Here is an 18,454-nt window from a genome sequence, read left to right on the forward strand (position 1 = left end):
GCCTGGAGCTGCCTGGATCTTTCGCGGACTATGTTGGTGCCGACGACGACGTTGCAGTGTGCAGTGAAGTGTCGCTGGATGACGTTATCGAAACTGTGCGTCCCGACACTGCGGGAACTTCCGACGAGGAAGAGATGGACGACGCTGCAGAGGCTAGCGTGTCCGTTCCGACTTACGCGGACGTGTTGTGCTACGTCGACCACATTCGGCGGTTTGCTTGCGCACGCGATGAGATCGGCGACTTGCTGCCAGATGTTGCAGCTATCGAAAGAAAGCTGATGCGTCGTGGCTGGGCAAACTCTCAGAAGAAAATCACAGATTTTTTTAAAAGGTGAGAAATAAAGGTTCGTTCACACCTCCGATAAAATGCGTGGTTGTCATTTTTTCAATTAATTTAATCTACGTTCCTCGGAGCAGCGTACGTTTGTGCCGCGGACTTTCTTAGGCATTATGTGCCCACTGTTGTGGGGCAAAAATGACCGTCACTGCCTATATTCTCGGTTTTTCGATTATACGACGCCCGGATTATACGACGATTTTGCGCGGTCCCCTGAAAGTCGTATAATCGAAGTTCCACTGTATATGGCATGTTTCCTATGCACGCATGCATGCAAAACCTGGTATATACCATGCCAATGAAACGTATATTCTGGTATATACAATGCATGACCTGTCAATTATGTTCATCACGCACTCGTGTCATGCCATACCAATTTTGGTATATATCCAGTTAACAAAACGGCCGGAAGCGCACCATGACAGTGTCATGTAAATCATACTTTACATGACATGCATAACATGATTCGCATGTTAAGACCTGTCATTTATGTTCGCCATACAGTCACATCACGCAATACCAATTTTGGTGTATATGAAGCAAGCGAAACGGCCGCAAAAGCACCATGAGCGAGGCATGTAAATCATGTCATACATGACATGCATGTCATGGTTTTCATGTTACCACCTGTTATTCATGTTTTTCATACAGTCACGTCGCACAATAACAATTTTGGTATATATTAATTTAGCGAAACGGCCGCGAGTGCGCCACGAGTGTGGCATGTAAACCATGTCGTACATGACATGCATGTCATGACTTTCATGTTGCCACGTGTCAGTTATGTTCGTCACACAGAAATGTCTCGTCATACCAATTTTCATATATATCCATTCATTTAAACGGCCGCGAGCGGCCGTTTAAGCGGGAGTGTTTTGCCAACCACCGCCGTTGCACGTGCGCAGAGAGGTCACATGACCTGACGTCACGGGGCGTGAGTGACGTAGGCCGGTAGAGGTCTATTATAAGGCACGTGCACGCGTGACAAATCAAGGAACAAATTGTGTTGTGTCCCGTGACAGCTAGTACCAATAGCTCCTTCTAAATCTTAGTTCGCTTTTTTGCAAGGCACTGATGTATTGCGGCAAAAGTGGCTTCAGAGTTCTACATGCGATAGAAGGCCAGGAAATTTTAGAAACACTGTGTTTTTAGATGCGAAGCATCTTATAGCGGAGTTCAAACCGGTGGTGGTGTGCGGCGTGACCACCCTTATTGCGCCTGTGTATACCCTCTCCACACGCCTCCTCTCCACTTCGCCTCTCACCTCCCCCTCTCCACTTCACCTTCCCCCTCTCCCCTTTTCCCCTCCACTTCCCCTCTCTCCTCCTCCTCTCCACTCTTCCTCTGAAACGCGGGCTATAGACATGCCGAAATTCTCTCCTGCGCAACGCCACGATGAGCGCCAGTGCATGCGCGTCCCCTCCTCCTCTCTCTCCTCTCCTACGCTACCCCCCTCTCGCACGCCTGTCGACCGCGTTGCCCGCTCGCCCTGTCAGAATTATTCGCGTTCCACGACGCCAGGTCGGTAGCATGCCCAACGAACGCCAACGGAACGCAATCGTGCAAGCGCTCCGGCTTCGCATCACCTCATGGTCCCCTTTTTTCTTTTCTTTCTTGGTGGGTTAGGATTATGGTCAGGGTATGTGTGTTCGGATTGGATGATCATGTCCAAACTGCAGCTGGCTAACGCGGCTTCCATTTCTTGCTAAAATTAGCGTAACTGAGAAAAAAAATTGCAGTGGCTTAGCTCGGTTATGCCAGGATATACGTAGCGTTAGCAAAGGTTCAGCTAATTATTCTTAGCTTTCCAGATTGTCTAGGATTAGCTTCATTGTCATGCTTACTGCTGCTCCAATGACACACACACACGGTATACGTATTATGTGGCACATGAATATTTATTTTTGCTCAACGTCAGGTTGCTTCTCTATTGCCACAAAGACGGCTCGGTGGTCAGTGAAGTAATACGCTGCCGTCTCTATGGCCCCAACACAGTAACCGCTAATTGGCAGGCAACTACTTCGGGATGTGATGAGATAAGCTTCTCGGCTCTTCTGCGCCGTCGAGCAGCATTTGCGCTCTTCTTCTCCATGGCGTTACCCACCTGCAAACGCCAGTCAGAGGCGCTACCAAGCGGCCCCGGCGCAGTATCAGGCGGCGACTGCACAGCGAAGGCGAATAGCGGCACGCGCGCTGGCGCCACTCCTCTTGACGTCACTCCTCTCGAATGCGGCGCAGACCAGCAGCAGCGAGCCACGCGTGCCGGTGTCGGAGAGCACGTGAGATGCCAGCTCCGGTGACCCAGCTGTGTGACATCACTGATCCTCGCGCATGCGCAGCACGGCACATGACGCTCCACGCGAAATTGGCTCTGGCTAGGCAGGTGTAGCTAACGCTACAAAAACATGGCTGATCCCTCTGTCATAGGAATCGGTATAACACGAAAGTGAAACGTGTCTTCACTGACGTAGTTGAGCGTTTGCTGTGCATTCTTTCGCCCCAAGGGCGAAGGAATGAATGCTACAGTAACAAATTGTATTGTCACGCGAAGAACGGCAAGCAGCTCGAAACTTGCAACGCGCTGCTCAAGCAGAAAGGACGTGTGGAACGAACATACACAGGATGAGAGCGAACTGATTTGTAACTGATTTCTGCATGAGCACCGCACTCCTTTCGCAAAAGCGGCCGCTGCAGTGGGCCAAGTGACCTTCGTGTTCTCAACGCAAAGACGTACGAACCACCGCGATCACGATATAAGTGCACGCATGAGCGACCACGCCCTGTAGAGGCGGGCGCTCGTCGCAACGGCGGCGACTTTTAAAGCGCGCTCTTCGAGCCCTTCGCGCCATCTCACTACTGATGACGAAAACACGCTGTAACACGGATCTCCGAGTATCGCCACCGGCAAATGGTGTATATAAATAGCTCGCCGTTAGCATTGCGAAGAGCGTGCCGTCTGTGGCCGAATCGTTTCGCGCTACGCGCTGCGGAGCGAGGGGTCGTAAGTTCGATTCCCGGTGACGGATTTTTTTCTTCTGGTTTTTTTCTTTGCCCACTGTTAGTCTTTATATTTTACAACGTCATATCCGTGATGGAAATACGTCAGTGGAGCCGTGGTGGACCCCGGCATAAAACACTTGCATAAAACACTTTCGCGTTAAAATTTGATCCTGGTCGGGCAGTTTGGCGCAACGTGGTGCAATTTTAACAAATTTCATCGTTTTGGCTCAGCTAGGCACACAAAATAAGGAGTTGTATCAAATTGTCGCGATTGTCGCAGCTGCTGCACCCCTGATCATATTCAAAGCAAAAAAAATGTGTTTATGTTGTATTTTTAAAAGCATAATGGTCGCATGTAACCACACAAATTTTACATGCAACCTGGCATGCCAAGCAAATCGGAACCCAATGCCATTAGTGTCAGTATCGCTGGTGAATACGATCACCATTGTGCGTTGCTACGGTTGGAGCAGAACGTGGTTGTTCAAGTCAAATAAAATTATAGCTACTCTGCCTTATGTGTTCTCGCTTGCACTGTGGTATCGCCGCCTCCCACAACAACAGCACATGCTTAATTTGTGTCGCAGGGCCCCTTTAAAGCCAAGAGATATGACCTACATGATAAATGAATGGACATGACATCAGAACCATTTGTGGAGTAGGCTTACTATGCCCAAGAGCAGTTCTTTAGCAACACCTGCTCTTTGACAAAGTCTGCAAGCAGCCTTCTCAACAATATGTGAGGTCATCATACGGCAGAGTCAGCTGCTTGAAAACATTCGAATGTGGCCCACCCCACAGACTGCTCCCTGAGGTGCCAAATATATTCAGGCCTACCCAACTCATTTTTACTTGGTGTAAGCCTTCCAGGCTCTTTCACAACTTCATAGTGACACAGCGCAAAAGACGTAGGACACAGAAAGACTTGACAACACGAGCGCTGACTGACAACTGCTCTTGTAGAACTAAGTAATGCAAATTGGGAAAGGGTAAGAGGCTAGCAGTGATTCCGTCTATTCATGGTATTTCTCACCGTATAAAAAGATTGCCGACAAGTTCAACGTTGATGTTCACTTTTCCGCCAAAATAAGCTATAACAGCTTGTGTGCCAGAATTGATAAGTTGTCCAAGAGTGTGAATATGTCGTCTAGCAGAACGTGCACAGTCAAGCACTGCATGCCATTTGTCCCTTGCAAAAACAATGTTGTTTATTCCATTCTGTTTCCATGCGGTAAGGTTTATGTGGGGCAAACGGGGCGCTGCCTCAACATTCGCCTACAAGAGCACCATAGCTCTTTAAAGGGTGCGCCGTTCTCCCATTTGTCTGCCCACGGTGCCGCCTGGGGTTGCACCCCAGAATTCTATCGCATGACCACCGTTTATAGACACACGGATTCTCGCATAAGAGAGAGACAGCTGAAGCCTTCGCTATCTACAAGAACGGTGACACGTGTGTCAGCGCACCGTCGATTGCGTTACTTGATTGCGAGTTGACGTACTTGGAGAAGACATGATGATGTTAGAAGTGTAGTCTTTTGTCATGCGCATAGGTTGCGTGCGCATGTTTTGTTCTTTCTTCTCCCATCTCTGTTTCGCTTGAATAAAGCAATCAGTTGTCAGTCAGCACTTGTGTTGTCAAGTCTTTCTGTCTCCTACGTCTTTTTCACTGTTCAATATGAACGCAAACCAACTAGCCCAACTCTCCCTTTTTCTTTCACAACTCTCTCAATTACTTAGACTTGGGTGCACATAGCAAATGTACAATGGAAGCTAGCAAAAATTCTTCGTTCAGCACCATTTTTAAGATATCCAGTCTTGCATGCATGCTCCAGCTAACAGTTGCCAATCGCACATGTCAAAAAGTTCATGGTAGTCCTTTTCACTGCACTTCCAATGCATCTTTCAGCAAATCTTGGATACATATAGTAAATGGCGCTGGTTCTGGGATTGCTGCTCAATTTGCACGTAAGTCAATAATGAAAGACAATCAGGGATCTTTCTAATTATACCCACCTGGAAATTGTGGCTTGTAGACGAAATAGTAATCCACCTTAAGGAGTACTGACACGATTTTGAGGCATCACAAAAGAGGCACTTTTTGTTTCCTTGGCATGCAGAGTTAACGCTCTTCCCAGAACGGAGCCAGGGAACGCGTATAAAATATTTTAGTTTGATTTTAAAGTTTTCGTTGCGTAGCAGCTGCAAGCCCCACCGCAATGGACATTATCATGACGAGTCAACACAGTTTGCTGGGTTTGCGAACTTTGGGTCCTGCATGAAGCCGAAATCGCCGTCGGTGTCGCTGGACAATTCACTCATCGATATTTATGTGCACAACATGAAGCTGACAGCAGATGACATGGCCGATGCTGTAGTAAGTCAAGAGTTATATTCCCCACGTGACTTATGTATGTCAGACTGTGTTGACAAATCACTGTGAAACCGCCCCCTCGATGTCGAAACCAAAAGTGGTTTTTTAAGGCCGTAATATTAAATATATATTCCACGCGTTCCGAGGCACCATGACACTGTTTTTAGAATTCTCGACACCAGTGTTTTTACTTAGAGCAATAATATGAAAATTTCTAACATTCATGTCAGTACTCCTTTGACAGGTTCAATGTGCTTTAGGCAGAAAATGAAGGAAAGAAGATGACTTTTAAGGGCTTGTTTTTTTCTTTGTTAGACACAATATTAATGAGAACTAAAAGACAATAATGCCAAGGAAAGTATAAGGGATGTTATTTGTAATAACTGGGATATAAATGTGAAGAAAGTAAAGTGGACGAAAAGATAACTTGCCACCAGCAGGGACCGGCAAGTTATCTTTTCGTCCACTTTACTTTCTTCACATTTCTATCCCAATTATTACAAATAGCATCCCTTATACTTTCCTTGGCATTATTGCCTGTTACATTAATACTTCTTTCTGGGTGAGTTGGTTCATTGTAGATTAAGGGAGTAACAGCGCGAACACCCACCCACAAGAGAGACTACACAGACACACCGTGCCCGTGTCCGTGTCGTCTCTCTTGTGAGTGTGTGTTCGCGCTGTTACTCCTTTATTGTCTGTTAGTTCTCATTAATATTGTGTCTAACAAAGAAAAAAAAATGAGCCCTTAAAAGTCACCTTCTTTCCTTCATTCATTGCGAGGGTCTCGTTCTGGCAGACTTGGTGCCTGCAGGTAGTATGCGAGAAATTATTGGTCAGCTGCCAGATCGTAAAAAAAAAGAAAAATCACGTGCTACGTGACGCCAAAAGGCAGAAAAAGAGTGTTCCACACTTGCCGCCATGGCTGCGATCGGCACTGACTAACACTCCTTGGTTTATATGCACATATATACCCTATAAAGTGGACGGGGGGATGACCGCCGCCGTAGCCCAGTGGTAGAGCATCAGACGCGTTATTCAAAAGTTGCAGGTTCGGTCCCTGCTGGTGGCAAGTTATCTTTTCGTCCTCTTTACTTTCTTCACATTTATATCCCAATTATTACAAACATCCCCTATACTTTCCTTGGCATTATTTTCTGTTAGTTCTCATTATTATTAGGCAGAAAATGTGGCATTACACTGGATGCAAAACAAGCAGCTCTTGCCGCCCATCAGCTTCGTTTGAAGAGACAACCTGTACTCACGGGAAGCAGCCCCTTCTTGGCCTTGAAGAGAGACCAAATTGCTGCAGACAGCGCCTGCACAACAAAAATGCATCACAAGGAAAAAAATGTTGTTGCATAATGATGCAAGTCTGAGATGCACATGCTGGTTGTTTTCATGTTCCTTGAAAAATTCAGGCAGCTGCTCTCAATCATTCATTTCAGCTTAGTGTCCTCTATACTCAGGGTGTCTACCGAGTTGACATTTCTAAATTCCCTGAGTTTTCCAGGTTTTCCCTGAGTGTTTTTGCTAAAATTCCCTGAGTGAAATAGAACTTTGTTTTATGTCAAGATCGGTAGAGACCATGTCGCTCGATGATGTCACTCTCTAGTGCGCACGTTAAAAAATATAAGAACTTAATCCCATTTAAGTAGTACAGAGAAAAGTTAAACCTCAATATAGCGAAGTTGGTAAAAGCAGCAACTTACTTCGTTATATTGAACTTCGTTAAACTGAAATTCGACCTTTCATGCAAGGCATACCGTATTTATTCGAATCTAGGCCGATAGTTTTTTCGGAATTTCTTTGTATCAAACTCCAGGGTTGGCTTAGATTCGAGGATTTTGAAAAACGCGTCATTTTTCATCGAGAAAAGTGTTGCAAACTAGCGCCACCTAGACAGTATTGTAGCCGTTAGTAGCCGAGCCAACACCCGGCTTAAGTACGCACGCGAGGCCGCCATTTTTATCTTGTGGCGAGGTGTTGAGGCGAGCCGTTCGTCAGTTCGTGTCTCGCTTCGAGTGGACTGTGTGTGGCGTAGCTCAATGGTGCCATATGAGCGTAGTCATTATAGTGCGGCCTATAAAGGAAAGTTGTGCTAGCCGCGGAGTCGTCCTCCAACGTTCAAGCCGGGCGGGACTTTGGAAAGAATGTTCGTCGCTGGAGGAGCCAACGGGAGAAGCTCTTCGCGTGCGCCGCAACGAGGATGGCTTTTTACCGGTCCACGGAAAGGCCGTCACCCTGAAATGGAGACGGCATTGGCCGACTTCGTTCGGACGCAGCGAGCAGCTGCCCTTCCAGTGACAACGGAAGTGCTCCAGGCGACGGCGAGGGCGCTTTCAAGGGAGCAAGGTGTTACGGCGGCAGACTTCAAAGCCAGCCGAGGCTGGCTGCAGAAATTCATGAAGCGCTTTGGCTTCAGCCTCCGTCGTCGCACCTCAATCGCCCAAAAGTTACTGGCTGACTATGAAGAGAAGTTGGTCGAGTTCCAGCGTTTCGTGCTTCGGAAGAGAGAAGCGAGAGCGTATCTGCTAGGCCAAATCAGCAACGCGGACCAAACGCCGGTGTATTTTGATATGCCGGTGGCGTACACAGTCTCAGAAAAAGGGGCCAAGGAAGTGAAGGTGCGCTCTGCGGGCTATGAAAAGCAGCGCGCGACTGTGATGCTGTGCTGCACAGCGGACGGGCACAAGCTCCCTCCTTATATCGTTTTTAGGAGGAAGACGCTGCCCGCCAAAGAGGCCTTCCCGCGAAACGTCATTGTGCGGGCCAACGAGAACGGCTGGATGACCAGCGCCATGGTCGAGGAGTGGCTGAATATCGTATGGCGGCGGCGTCCAGGCGCCCTTCTGTGCAAGCATTCTCTCCTTGTGCTGGACTCGTACCGCGGGCACTTGACCGACAGCGTCAAGGCTGCGCTGGCTGAAATGGACACCGACCTCGCCGTGATACTGGGTGGTATGACGGGCCAATTGCAGCCACTTGATGTTTGCATCAACAAGCCGTTGAAGGATCGCCTGCGGGGATTATACACGGACTGGTTAAGCACCGAGGACCACCAGCTGACGCCGATGGGCCGCATCAAGCGGGCATAACTGTCTCAGTTGGCAGGCTGGGTGGCCGCAGCGTGGGACGACATCCCAGGAACTTTGATCGTGCACTGTTTCAAGAAGTGCGGCATATCAAATGCGCTTGATGGCACAGAGGATTGCGCACTGTTTGAGGACAGCGACAAAGAGATCAGCGATGATGACTCGGAACGAGCGCGGCATCTTGATGATGAACCAACTGCTCCATTTCATCTTCATATTTTCAATAAATGTTTTCTCTTTGTGAATTTTACCCGGCCTACATTCGAGGTAAGTTTTTTTTTTTTTCGGGCTTCGGACTTTAGGGGGTCGGCTTAGAATCGGGGTCGGCCTAGATTCAAGTAATTACGGTAGTTACCGAAGGATTAATCTTAAATTGAAAATGCCACAAGAATGCTAGACTAATAGGGCAACATGAAAAAACTTTTTATTTTTTCGTGAAAAAAAAATCAATTCTGTTGAGCAATCAGAGTGTAGCAATCACAGTTAGATGCCTCGCCAGAGTGTCACGTGTAAAGGCGAAAGAAATGCGGGTTTAACGCACTGTGGAGTTGAGCTTATTCTGCTGCTGCGGGTTGTCAAATCCTCCGCATTGCCCAGAGCAGTGCGACACCTTTGCTATCATGTTTCCCAGCCAAAGCATTTGCTCTACACGAATGCGCAACATTGAAAACCGTCGCACGTTAGAAAAAAAGTCACAGTTTCACCGCGAGAGCGAAATAGTGAATCCGATAGCAACAAAGAGGAATTGTGTACGAATATCGGCTAGCAGCTCACTCCTTCAGGAAATGCAGCCGCTGCACTAAGAGAAGTAGCCTATCCATGGCTCCAGGGCGGATCCAGGTGCCTACTTTGGGGGGGGGGGGGGGGGGGGGGGGGGGGGGAGGCTACAAAGGTTGAAGCCAGTGCCTCAGCAGTGCATTTTGGTGGGTCACGCATATTTACAACAGCCCAAAGGGAATTATGGCGGCGCCTAATACCTCTGTCACACGGCCACCACTGAACTCCATTTCGCTCCGTTCGGCATTTAACTCCCTGATGGAGCATTACGAGAATGGAGTTGTGGCCGTGCTACACGGTTCGGTGCAAGCTTTCGACGGTTGCCGCATGGGGCAGAAACAGCGCTGCTGCGCTTGTCGAAACGTCCAATTTTTTGCCCTTGCAGTCGCCTTTAAAGCAACAAAAACGTGTTTTTGTGTCTTGATGAAGTGCTCGGGATCACCATTGCTGTCACAGTGCTTGTGCGTGCGCCTCACACGTGCAGAAACAAATATGGCGTGACGCTTCACAGCGGCGGCTTGGCGAGGCGTTGGTGTGGAGAGTACAAGCGCTGATGTCCGAAAAAATACAACTAAAACTTACACTGCGGGGCGTGAAATGCTACGCAAAAAAAGAGCATAGTTTTTAAAATTATAATTCAGCTCATTAGGACGATTTTCCTAGTGCGGTTTTCAGCGTAGCAGTAGCTGGCTGGGAACGAGAGTACTCCATCGAGCCGAAATGGTCATTACCGAACTCCCTCCGCCAAAAGCTCCATTTAACTTCCTCAGCGAAATGGTGACCGTGTGACATGAACCCCATCTCCCTCGAGGAAAAGACGAGGGAGTTAAACGGAGTTCACGGGTGCCCGTGTGACAGGGGTATAAGAAGCCTTCGTAGAAAATGTGCATAGGGAAGCAGGAAAGGGTAGAGCGATGAGGAGAGAGGTAGAGAGCTGGGACAATATTCTCTTTACCCCTTTTGGGCAGTGGTAGGCAAAGCAACCCGACAAAGGGGGCAAACTCAACAGGCAGCCTGACAATGGACGTTGATGATAGGCACTGAAGGCAAGGGGGCTGGCTTTGGGGGGGGGGGGGCGATCGCCGCTGCGACCCCTCCTTTAGATCCGCCACTGCTATGGCTTCAACGGAAGTTTTGCAATTCGGGCACAACACCTACAAAGGTATGAGCCATCTGCTGATCCCCTCTAAAGATACCGCGGCACACCCGACCACACCCGCTGGTACAAAGTACGCACTTCCTGCTGGACTCAAGCAACCCCCCTCCCCAACCCTCCGGCTCCTATCTCCATGTGCCCATCGCGGAAAGGAGACGGTCGGCTCGTTTCATCTCTGCTTAAGCCCCGTTCGTCGGCAGCGCTAGCGCACTTTCACTCGCACGTGGAGCATACGATGCGCAGGGTGATGTAATCGCGATTTGGACTCGAGAAGATCATGGCGAAGGCAAATCTATATAATTGCTATCGCAAAAAAAAAAGAGAAAAGCAATATATCTGCGGGCTAACATCGCACGAAAGCACGGCTACAGCCTGAATTACGGCACATCCGATTATGGTGGACACGTTACTGTTTTCCGACATCGCGCGCTGAATCGAGCAAGTGGTACCCGTGCCATGCAGTGTCGCGAATTTCGGTCGCCACTAGGCCTTGGCTCTGAAAAGTTTTGTAATTCGGCGTTGTAGTTTAACATCCATGTGGTGTGGCTGGTAAATGTGAGCTGCTGCCCCAAAAATATCGGTCGACTGCCTAAAGCTTGTTTCAGCAGTGCCCTCACCGGAAAAAAAAAGGAAAAAGCTTTCACTTGGTGTGAATGGACCCGTTAGTTACGCTCGCTCTCGTCTGGAAATTTATTCTATTCTTCACGGAGTACTAAACAGTGTCTTTGAAGCTAGGGATCAGAGCGAGTGAGCTCTCCGATAACAGCCAACAATCACCGTCGTCTTTTTTCTTGCCGATCGTGATGGATCGCAAGATGCCAGCCTTGTTGACGACATCCGCTTCCTGAACGATCGCGATCGCTTTCAAGGTAACTCAAGCTCGTTACATCCACTGCTACCGCTTCTACAACTAATCATGCTTGCTACTTGACACGCGGCGATAACAAAAGCACCGTATCGGGCGTTAACGCACAGCACGCGCGACTAAGAATACAGAACTACACCACGATGTGTCATGGTTCATGGTAACCGCATGCCCTGCATTAGCCGGATTCTCTCCTACTCCACCGCTCCGAAGGCGATGACAGCATCGAGGTGCGCCATTTCCCAGCAGCCGCAGCGGCCGTTTAATTTGAAAAATGCGCTTACAAAATATCGAGCCAGCGCTACCGTGACTTTCGTTGCCTTTCAATAATGTTTCTGTGGATTTTCCCTGATGGGAGCACAATTTCCCTCAGTTTTCCCTGAGAATTTCCAGACTACCCAACATCCCTGAGAATTCCCGGTTTACCTGGTCGGTAGACACCCTGGTACTACTAGTGCACTCTTTCTATGCTTACGTTTATTAGTACGTCAAGGGTCCCGAGGGACATTACATGAGGGGTGGGCAAGAAAACATGATAGATAAAAAGAAAGCAGAAAAGCAAAAACAGCACCAACAATAACAAAAATAAAGAAAAACAGCAGTAGATCACATTTACAAGGATAAAATATGGCTTTTTACTGCAGTTTTAAATTGGGCAAACTAAGATGACATGGCGATGTGGGCGGGAAGGTCGTTCCAGTCTTGCGCAGTCTGCAGGAAAAATGACTTCTGGAAGGTCTTTGTTTTCGAACGTACGGGATAGACGGCATTGGGGTGAGAATGGCGCGATGTCCGATGTGCAGGTCTGATGAATGCATTGCCTGGTGGCAAGGAATGGAAGAACTTATGATACAGGCACAAACGTGAAACTTTACGGCGAGTGGCAAGATGAGGAAGGTTAAGTTGAGATTTGACTGCTGACACACTTATGTTAGTCGAGTAATTTGCGATAATGAATCTGGAAGCACGGTTCTGGATGGATTCGAGCATAGTAGAAAGGTGAGCTTGATGAGGATCAAAAATGGCATTAGCATACTCAAGTTTAGGCCTTACGAGTGTTTTATAAGCTATTAGTTTAGTAGAAGAAGCAATTGTAACATTGCAATTGTAATCCTAGCAAACAAGGTGAAATCCTCCGCATTTTACCACTCCTTCCAGTGGTGAGGGCCGCGTCATAGAGGGCGGGTACAAGGTTCTCCTTCCCCCTTTTGCCCAGACAACACTCAACGACCTGAGGTAGTCCTCAATGGTCCTCAAATGGTACGAACGTCCCCAATGGGTTATGCGACGTTCTGAGTGCGCCTTCAGGAAGGCATTCACAGGATGATACAGAAAACATACTTTTCAGTATTTTTCGAGGATAACTCATCGTCCGAAAAACATCCATTGTAGGACTTAGCAGAGACTTTGTCTGGGCAAGTCGGTGCGACATTGCAAAATATAACAGCACGAGGGACGGGACTGAAGACACAAAAACCACAGGACGAGTGCCGACTACCAACTGAGATTTATTTGATGAAAGTGCTTCCTTTATAGTGTCACATGTCACCACCAACAACACGCCCCCACTCACGAAACCAGTAATAGCACTATCATGAACGCTATATCATACAAAACCTGAATCAACGCACAGTTAACCACCGGAAACAGCAACCACAGATTATACAGACGCGCATGGCAATTGTCAAACACGCTTTAAGACGCTATCACAGTTTAACATGTAAGTGCACACATCTCGTCAGCACACTGTATTGCGCATGCTCCTCCCAATCAGCACAGCTAGAAAGCAAGATGCTCCAACAACTAAAACAAACAAACAAACAAACAAAAAGCACGACTAAAAACGTGGCAGCTGGAAAAGACGATGAACCCCCCCCAGCAACCGCAAAACGAGAGTGCTCTGTCATACAGAAGATGATGAACAGATGAAACCCAGCCCTGTCTAATTAAAACTTAAAATTTAAAAGGTTGTTCATACATGGCCTTCCAAAAAGGCCATCTCATCTTTGGAGAGAAATAAGGAAGGTTCGCTAACACATTGATCGCCAGCTTTGTTGATAAGAAACGCCTCCATTATTTCTCTCTCCAATTTGTTGCTCGCTCTTTTTAAAAAACTGCTTCTATGAAACTCTGGTGCACAACCACACCTGCGGCAGTGGTCCGCCAGGTGCCCCCGACTTGTTTTGCACATTCAACCTGTGCTCTCGAGCCCTATCGTTAAAACATCGGCCCGTTTGGCCGATGTATTTCCGTCCGCAACTGAGCGGGATTTCATAAACGACCTGAGACTGGCATTCAGTGAACTTGTTCCTGTGCTTCTTCTCACACAACTCAGGCACCCTGTCTATTAAGGAACAAACTTTACTCAGCTTCTGAGGGGCAGAAAAAACAACATTGACTCCGTATCTTGATGCTACTTTTTTTATGTTGTGCGATACTTTATGTAGGTACGGAATTGCCTGTACCCTGTTCTTCTCTTTCTTGTTTCTCCTTCCCTGAGGGTGTTTTATTGTCTGCAGCAGCTGCTCACACACGGAATTAATTGTTAATTCCGGGTATCCTGAACGCAAAAGGCGCGTAATTTGGGAGGAAAACCCGGATTGCACAAGGTGGGTACACGACTTTTTTAACAATGCGCCAAGACAAGTGATGGCGATCCCTCTTTTGATAGTTTTAGAGTGAGCACTATCATACGGTAGAAACCCTTTTGCAGAGCACAGATTGTAAATCCAGCAGACACGAGCATCATGAAAATGCAACCGAACATCTAAGAACTGAATGACGTCTGTCTCTGGTTTCTCAAAAGTAAAGCGTAATCCACTGCCGTACAACTTAAAAGTGCTGATCACACCATCAATACATTCATCAAGAGCAAAATTAGGAACATCTTTCAGTACAACCAAGAAATCATCCGCATACCTAAAAATTTTTACTACTCTTGAACCAGAGAGATTAGTCTGAACATCATGATCTATACCCGACAAAAATATATTGCACTGTATGGGTGCAACGGGGGACCCAATACATATACCACTCCTTTGCACATAATGCTTGTCCTCAAAGATTACAACAGTCGACTGAAGATAGAATTCCAACAAGGCCATAAAATGTTCACTAGTGATGCCTGAGCTATTTTGAAATTTCACGTCCCCCACTTCCTCAATCTTTGTTCTGACCGCACTAAAAAGTTCTGCGTGCGGCACTGAGTAATATAGTTCCTCTATGTCAATCGAGAAGGCCGTCAAGCAAGATTCCTTCTCCACGCACTCCATAAATTCGACCAACTGAGATGAACTGCCGATTGCGAACGGATCGTCACAGGGCAACGCGCTAAGCTGGCGCTGGAGAAAACGACTGAGGTCAATCAACCACGAATGGCCTTCCGACACAATTGCATGAAACGGACAAGCAGGCTTATGGGTTTTCGCCGTAAAAAATACTTCTAAAAAACCCGAGCCCCCTTTTTCCACTGCCCTCCTGAGACCATCCAAGTGAAGCTCTGACAGTTTGCGAACAGCCAACTTCTTGCACTCCTTAGGATCAAAAGAAATACACTTGAAGTTCTTTTGCACAGCGTCCCATGCCTTCTCTCGAAACATTCCTTTAGGCATCACCACAAACCCCCCGTCTTTGTCTGCTTGAAGAACACTGAGATTGTTTTCTTCAAGACACTTGACAACGTCCCGGAAAGGAGGTTTCTTGGGAAGCTTGTGACTTACTGTGCGCTTGTGTGAGGCGACGCTATCTCCGACGAGTCTCCCTTTGTCGTCCTCGGCTGCACGGTCTGCCACAGTGCGTACCATAGCCAAAAGTTGATGTCGTTGCTTGCGAGGCTCGTAACTGTATTTGGGTCCCTTGTTCAGTACTTCTTCTACTTTTGCAGGCAAGGTCTTGTTTCCCAGAACGGTGATGTTGTGCAGAGTCTCGTTCTGCTTCTCCCGAACTTGGCAGGATACCCTGGCGTGTTGCCACAGGAACTCAGTTACCTGGGAGGCCATCTTCATGTAGTTCTGAAGTAGCCGCTCTTCTTTCGACGGATCCTTGCCTGCTAGCGTGAAGACACGAAGCCAGTCTTGAATTAGCCGAACTTGTCTCCAGTATTCGGATTTCAGAATTTTGGAAATCCTTTTTGCAGCCCCCACGAAAAAAAGTAGCATCAAGATACGGAGTCAATGTTGTTTTTTCTGCCCCTCAGAAGCTGAGTAAAGTTTGTTCCTTAATAGACAGGGTGCCTGAGTTGTGTGAGAAGAAGCACAGCAACAAGTTCACTGAATGCCAGTCTCAGGTCGTTTATGAAATCCCGCTCAGTTGCAGACGGAAATACATCGGCCAAACGGGCCGATGTTTTAACGATAGGGCTCGAGAGCACAGGTTGAATGTGCAAAACAAGTCAGGGGGCACCTGGCGGACCACTGCCGCAGGTGTGGTTGTGCACCAGAGTTTCATAGAAGCAGTTTTTTAAAAAGAGCGAGCAACAAATTGGAGAGAGAAATAATGGAGGCGTTTCTTATCAACAAAGCTGGCGATCAATGTGTTAGCGAACCTTCCTTATTTCTCTCCAAAGATGAGATGGCCTTTTTGGAAGGCCATGTATGAACAACCTTTTAAATTTTAAGTTTTAATTAGACAGGGCTGGGTTTCATCTGTTCATCATCTTCTGTATGACAGAGCACTCTCGTTTTGCGGTTGCTGGGGGGGGTTCATCGTCTTTTCCAGCTGCCACGTTTTTAGTCGTGCTTTTTGTTTGTTTGTTTGTTTGTTTTAGTTGTTGGAGCATCTTGCTTTCTAGCTGTGCTGATTGGGAGGAGCATGCGCAATACAGTGTTCTGACGAGATGTGTGCACTTACATGTTAAACTGTGATAGCGTCTTAAAGCGTGTTTGACAATTGCCATGCGCATCTGTATAATCTGTGGTTGCTGTTTCCGGTGGTTAACTGTGCGTTGATTCAGGTTTTGTATGATATAGCGTTCATGATAGTAGTGCTATTACTGGTTTCGTGAATGGGGGCGTGTTGTTGGTGGTGACATGTGACACTATAAAGGAAGCACTTTCATCAAATAAATCTCAGTTGGTAGTCAGCACTCGTCCTGTGGTTTTTGTGTCTTCAGTCCCGTCCCTCGTGCTGTTATATTTTCCATTGTAGGACATTTGAGTGCATACTGTATAATTCAGAAAAAGACTGTGCATGAACTTTGTGTGGCTCTCGTCACGGGCGCGCGAAAATTAAATGCATGTGACAACCGCTAGCGCATCTCTTGATTGTACAGTTGCTTCTGCGTGTTCGGTTATATATGCCTTACAATCATACATGAAAACGTTTTCCACGTCTGTGTGTGTGTGTGTGTGTGTGTGTGTGTGTGTGTGTGTGTGTGTGTGTGTGTGTGTGTGTGTGTGTGTGTGTGTGTGTGTGTGTGTGCGTGTGTGTGTTTGCGAAATTTACTCTTTTGCGCATACGCGGATGATTACCCCTGCGGTCGATAATGAACAGGTAACGAGACGGTCGACACGGTATCCGACGGTGGCAATCGCCAACACACACCATTTTTCTTTTCCTGCCTGGCAACATTGACACAATAGACAGCCCAAGTCAAAGCAATCCAAGCCAAGCGCTTTAGCGGACGTCTACAAAGAAAGGGGCATGGCGGCAGGTAAGTCTCCAGTCTCTGTCTCTATTTCTTGCGTTCGAAATGGAAGAAAGCGTGGACTGCAGATTTAGACGATAAAGAAATAGATGCGCTAATGCCTGTTTACGCATAGCTAACAGTGCTGACAGTAAGTCGGCGCTGCCAAAGCTGACGATGTAACGCGGCAATGCCATGGTGTTCATTGTGTCGCGTGATGTTTATGCGAGTACCCAAGGGTTCATTTCCCATGTTTCTTCACAGTTTGAAGATCACCGAAGTTTTTCTGAACTCATTTGTGTCATTATCATGTGCGACACTATCATTTGCGGTTGCGAACGTGAATATGTTCAGCATGATCGCTGTGACAACAACGTTGTGACTATAGAGCTGAATGTGTGTGTGCGCGCACGTTTACCCTATCAAGCTCTGTAGCTGTGTATCATCATCATCATCATCAGCCTGTCTACGCCCACTGCAGGGCAAAGGCCTCTCCCATGTTCCGCCAATCAACACGGTCCTGTGCTCTCTGCTGCCACGTTATACCTGCAACCTTCTTAATCTCATCTACCCACCTAATTTTCTGTCTCCCCCTCACGCGTTTGCCATCTCTTGGAATCCAGTCAGTTACCCTTAATGACCACCGGTTATCCTGCCGACGTGCTACGTGCCCGGCCCATATCCATTTCTTCTTCTTGATTTCAACTATGATGTCCTTAACCCCCGTTTGTTCCCTGACCCACTCTGCTCTCTTCCTGTCTCTTAAGGTTACACCTATCATTTTCCTTTCCATCGCTCGCTGCGTCGTCCTCAATTTGAGTTGAACCCTCTTTGTAAGTCTCCACGTTTCTGCTCCGTAGGTAAGTACCGGTAAGATGCAGCTGTTATATACCTTCCTCTTGAGGGATAGTGGTAATTACCATTCATGATTTGATAATGCTTGCCGAATGAGCCCCAACCCATCCTTATTCTTCTAGTTATTTCACTCTCATGGTTCGGCTCCGCGGTTACTACCTGTCCTAAGTAGACGTACTCCTTTACAACTTCCAGTGTCTCGCCACCTATCGCAAAGCGCTGTTCTCTGCCAAGATTGTTCCACATTACCTTAGTTTTATGCATATTAATTTTCAGACCTACTCTTCTACATTCCGTATCCAGTTCAGTAATCATGAGCTGTAATTTGTCTCCCGCGTTACTCATCAATGCAATGTCATCAGCGAATCGTAGGTT

At 47.4% G+C, this 18,454-nt stretch overlaps 1 protein-coding gene across 8 annotated transcripts in view; it reads right to left on the reverse strand.

The window, feature by feature from the left end:
- The window catches only part of LOC119389576 (mitoguardin), a 500,148-nt gene that overhangs the window by 171,110 nt on the left and 310,584 nt on the right, over window positions 1-18,454 (reverse strand). For 6 of the 8 annotated variants that reach the window (XM_037656926.2, XM_037656941.2, XM_037656907.2 and 3 more), the window contains one exon: window positions 6,974-7,027. The exons of the other annotated variants lie outside the window; for them this stretch is intronic. In XM_037656926.2, the coding sequence (XP_037512854.1) occupies window positions 6,974-7,027 (54 nt within the window). The remainder of the gene's footprint in view (window positions 1-6,973; window positions 7,028-18,454) is intronic. 8 annotated transcript variants of the gene reach the window in all.

This window comes from Rhipicephalus sanguineus, chromosome 1, assembly GCF_013339695.2.
Source record: "Rhipicephalus sanguineus isolate Rsan-2018 chromosome 1, BIME_Rsan_1.4, whole genome shotgun sequence".
NCBI lineage: Eukaryota > Metazoa > Arthropoda > Arachnida > Ixodida > Ixodidae > Rhipicephalus > Rhipicephalus sanguineus.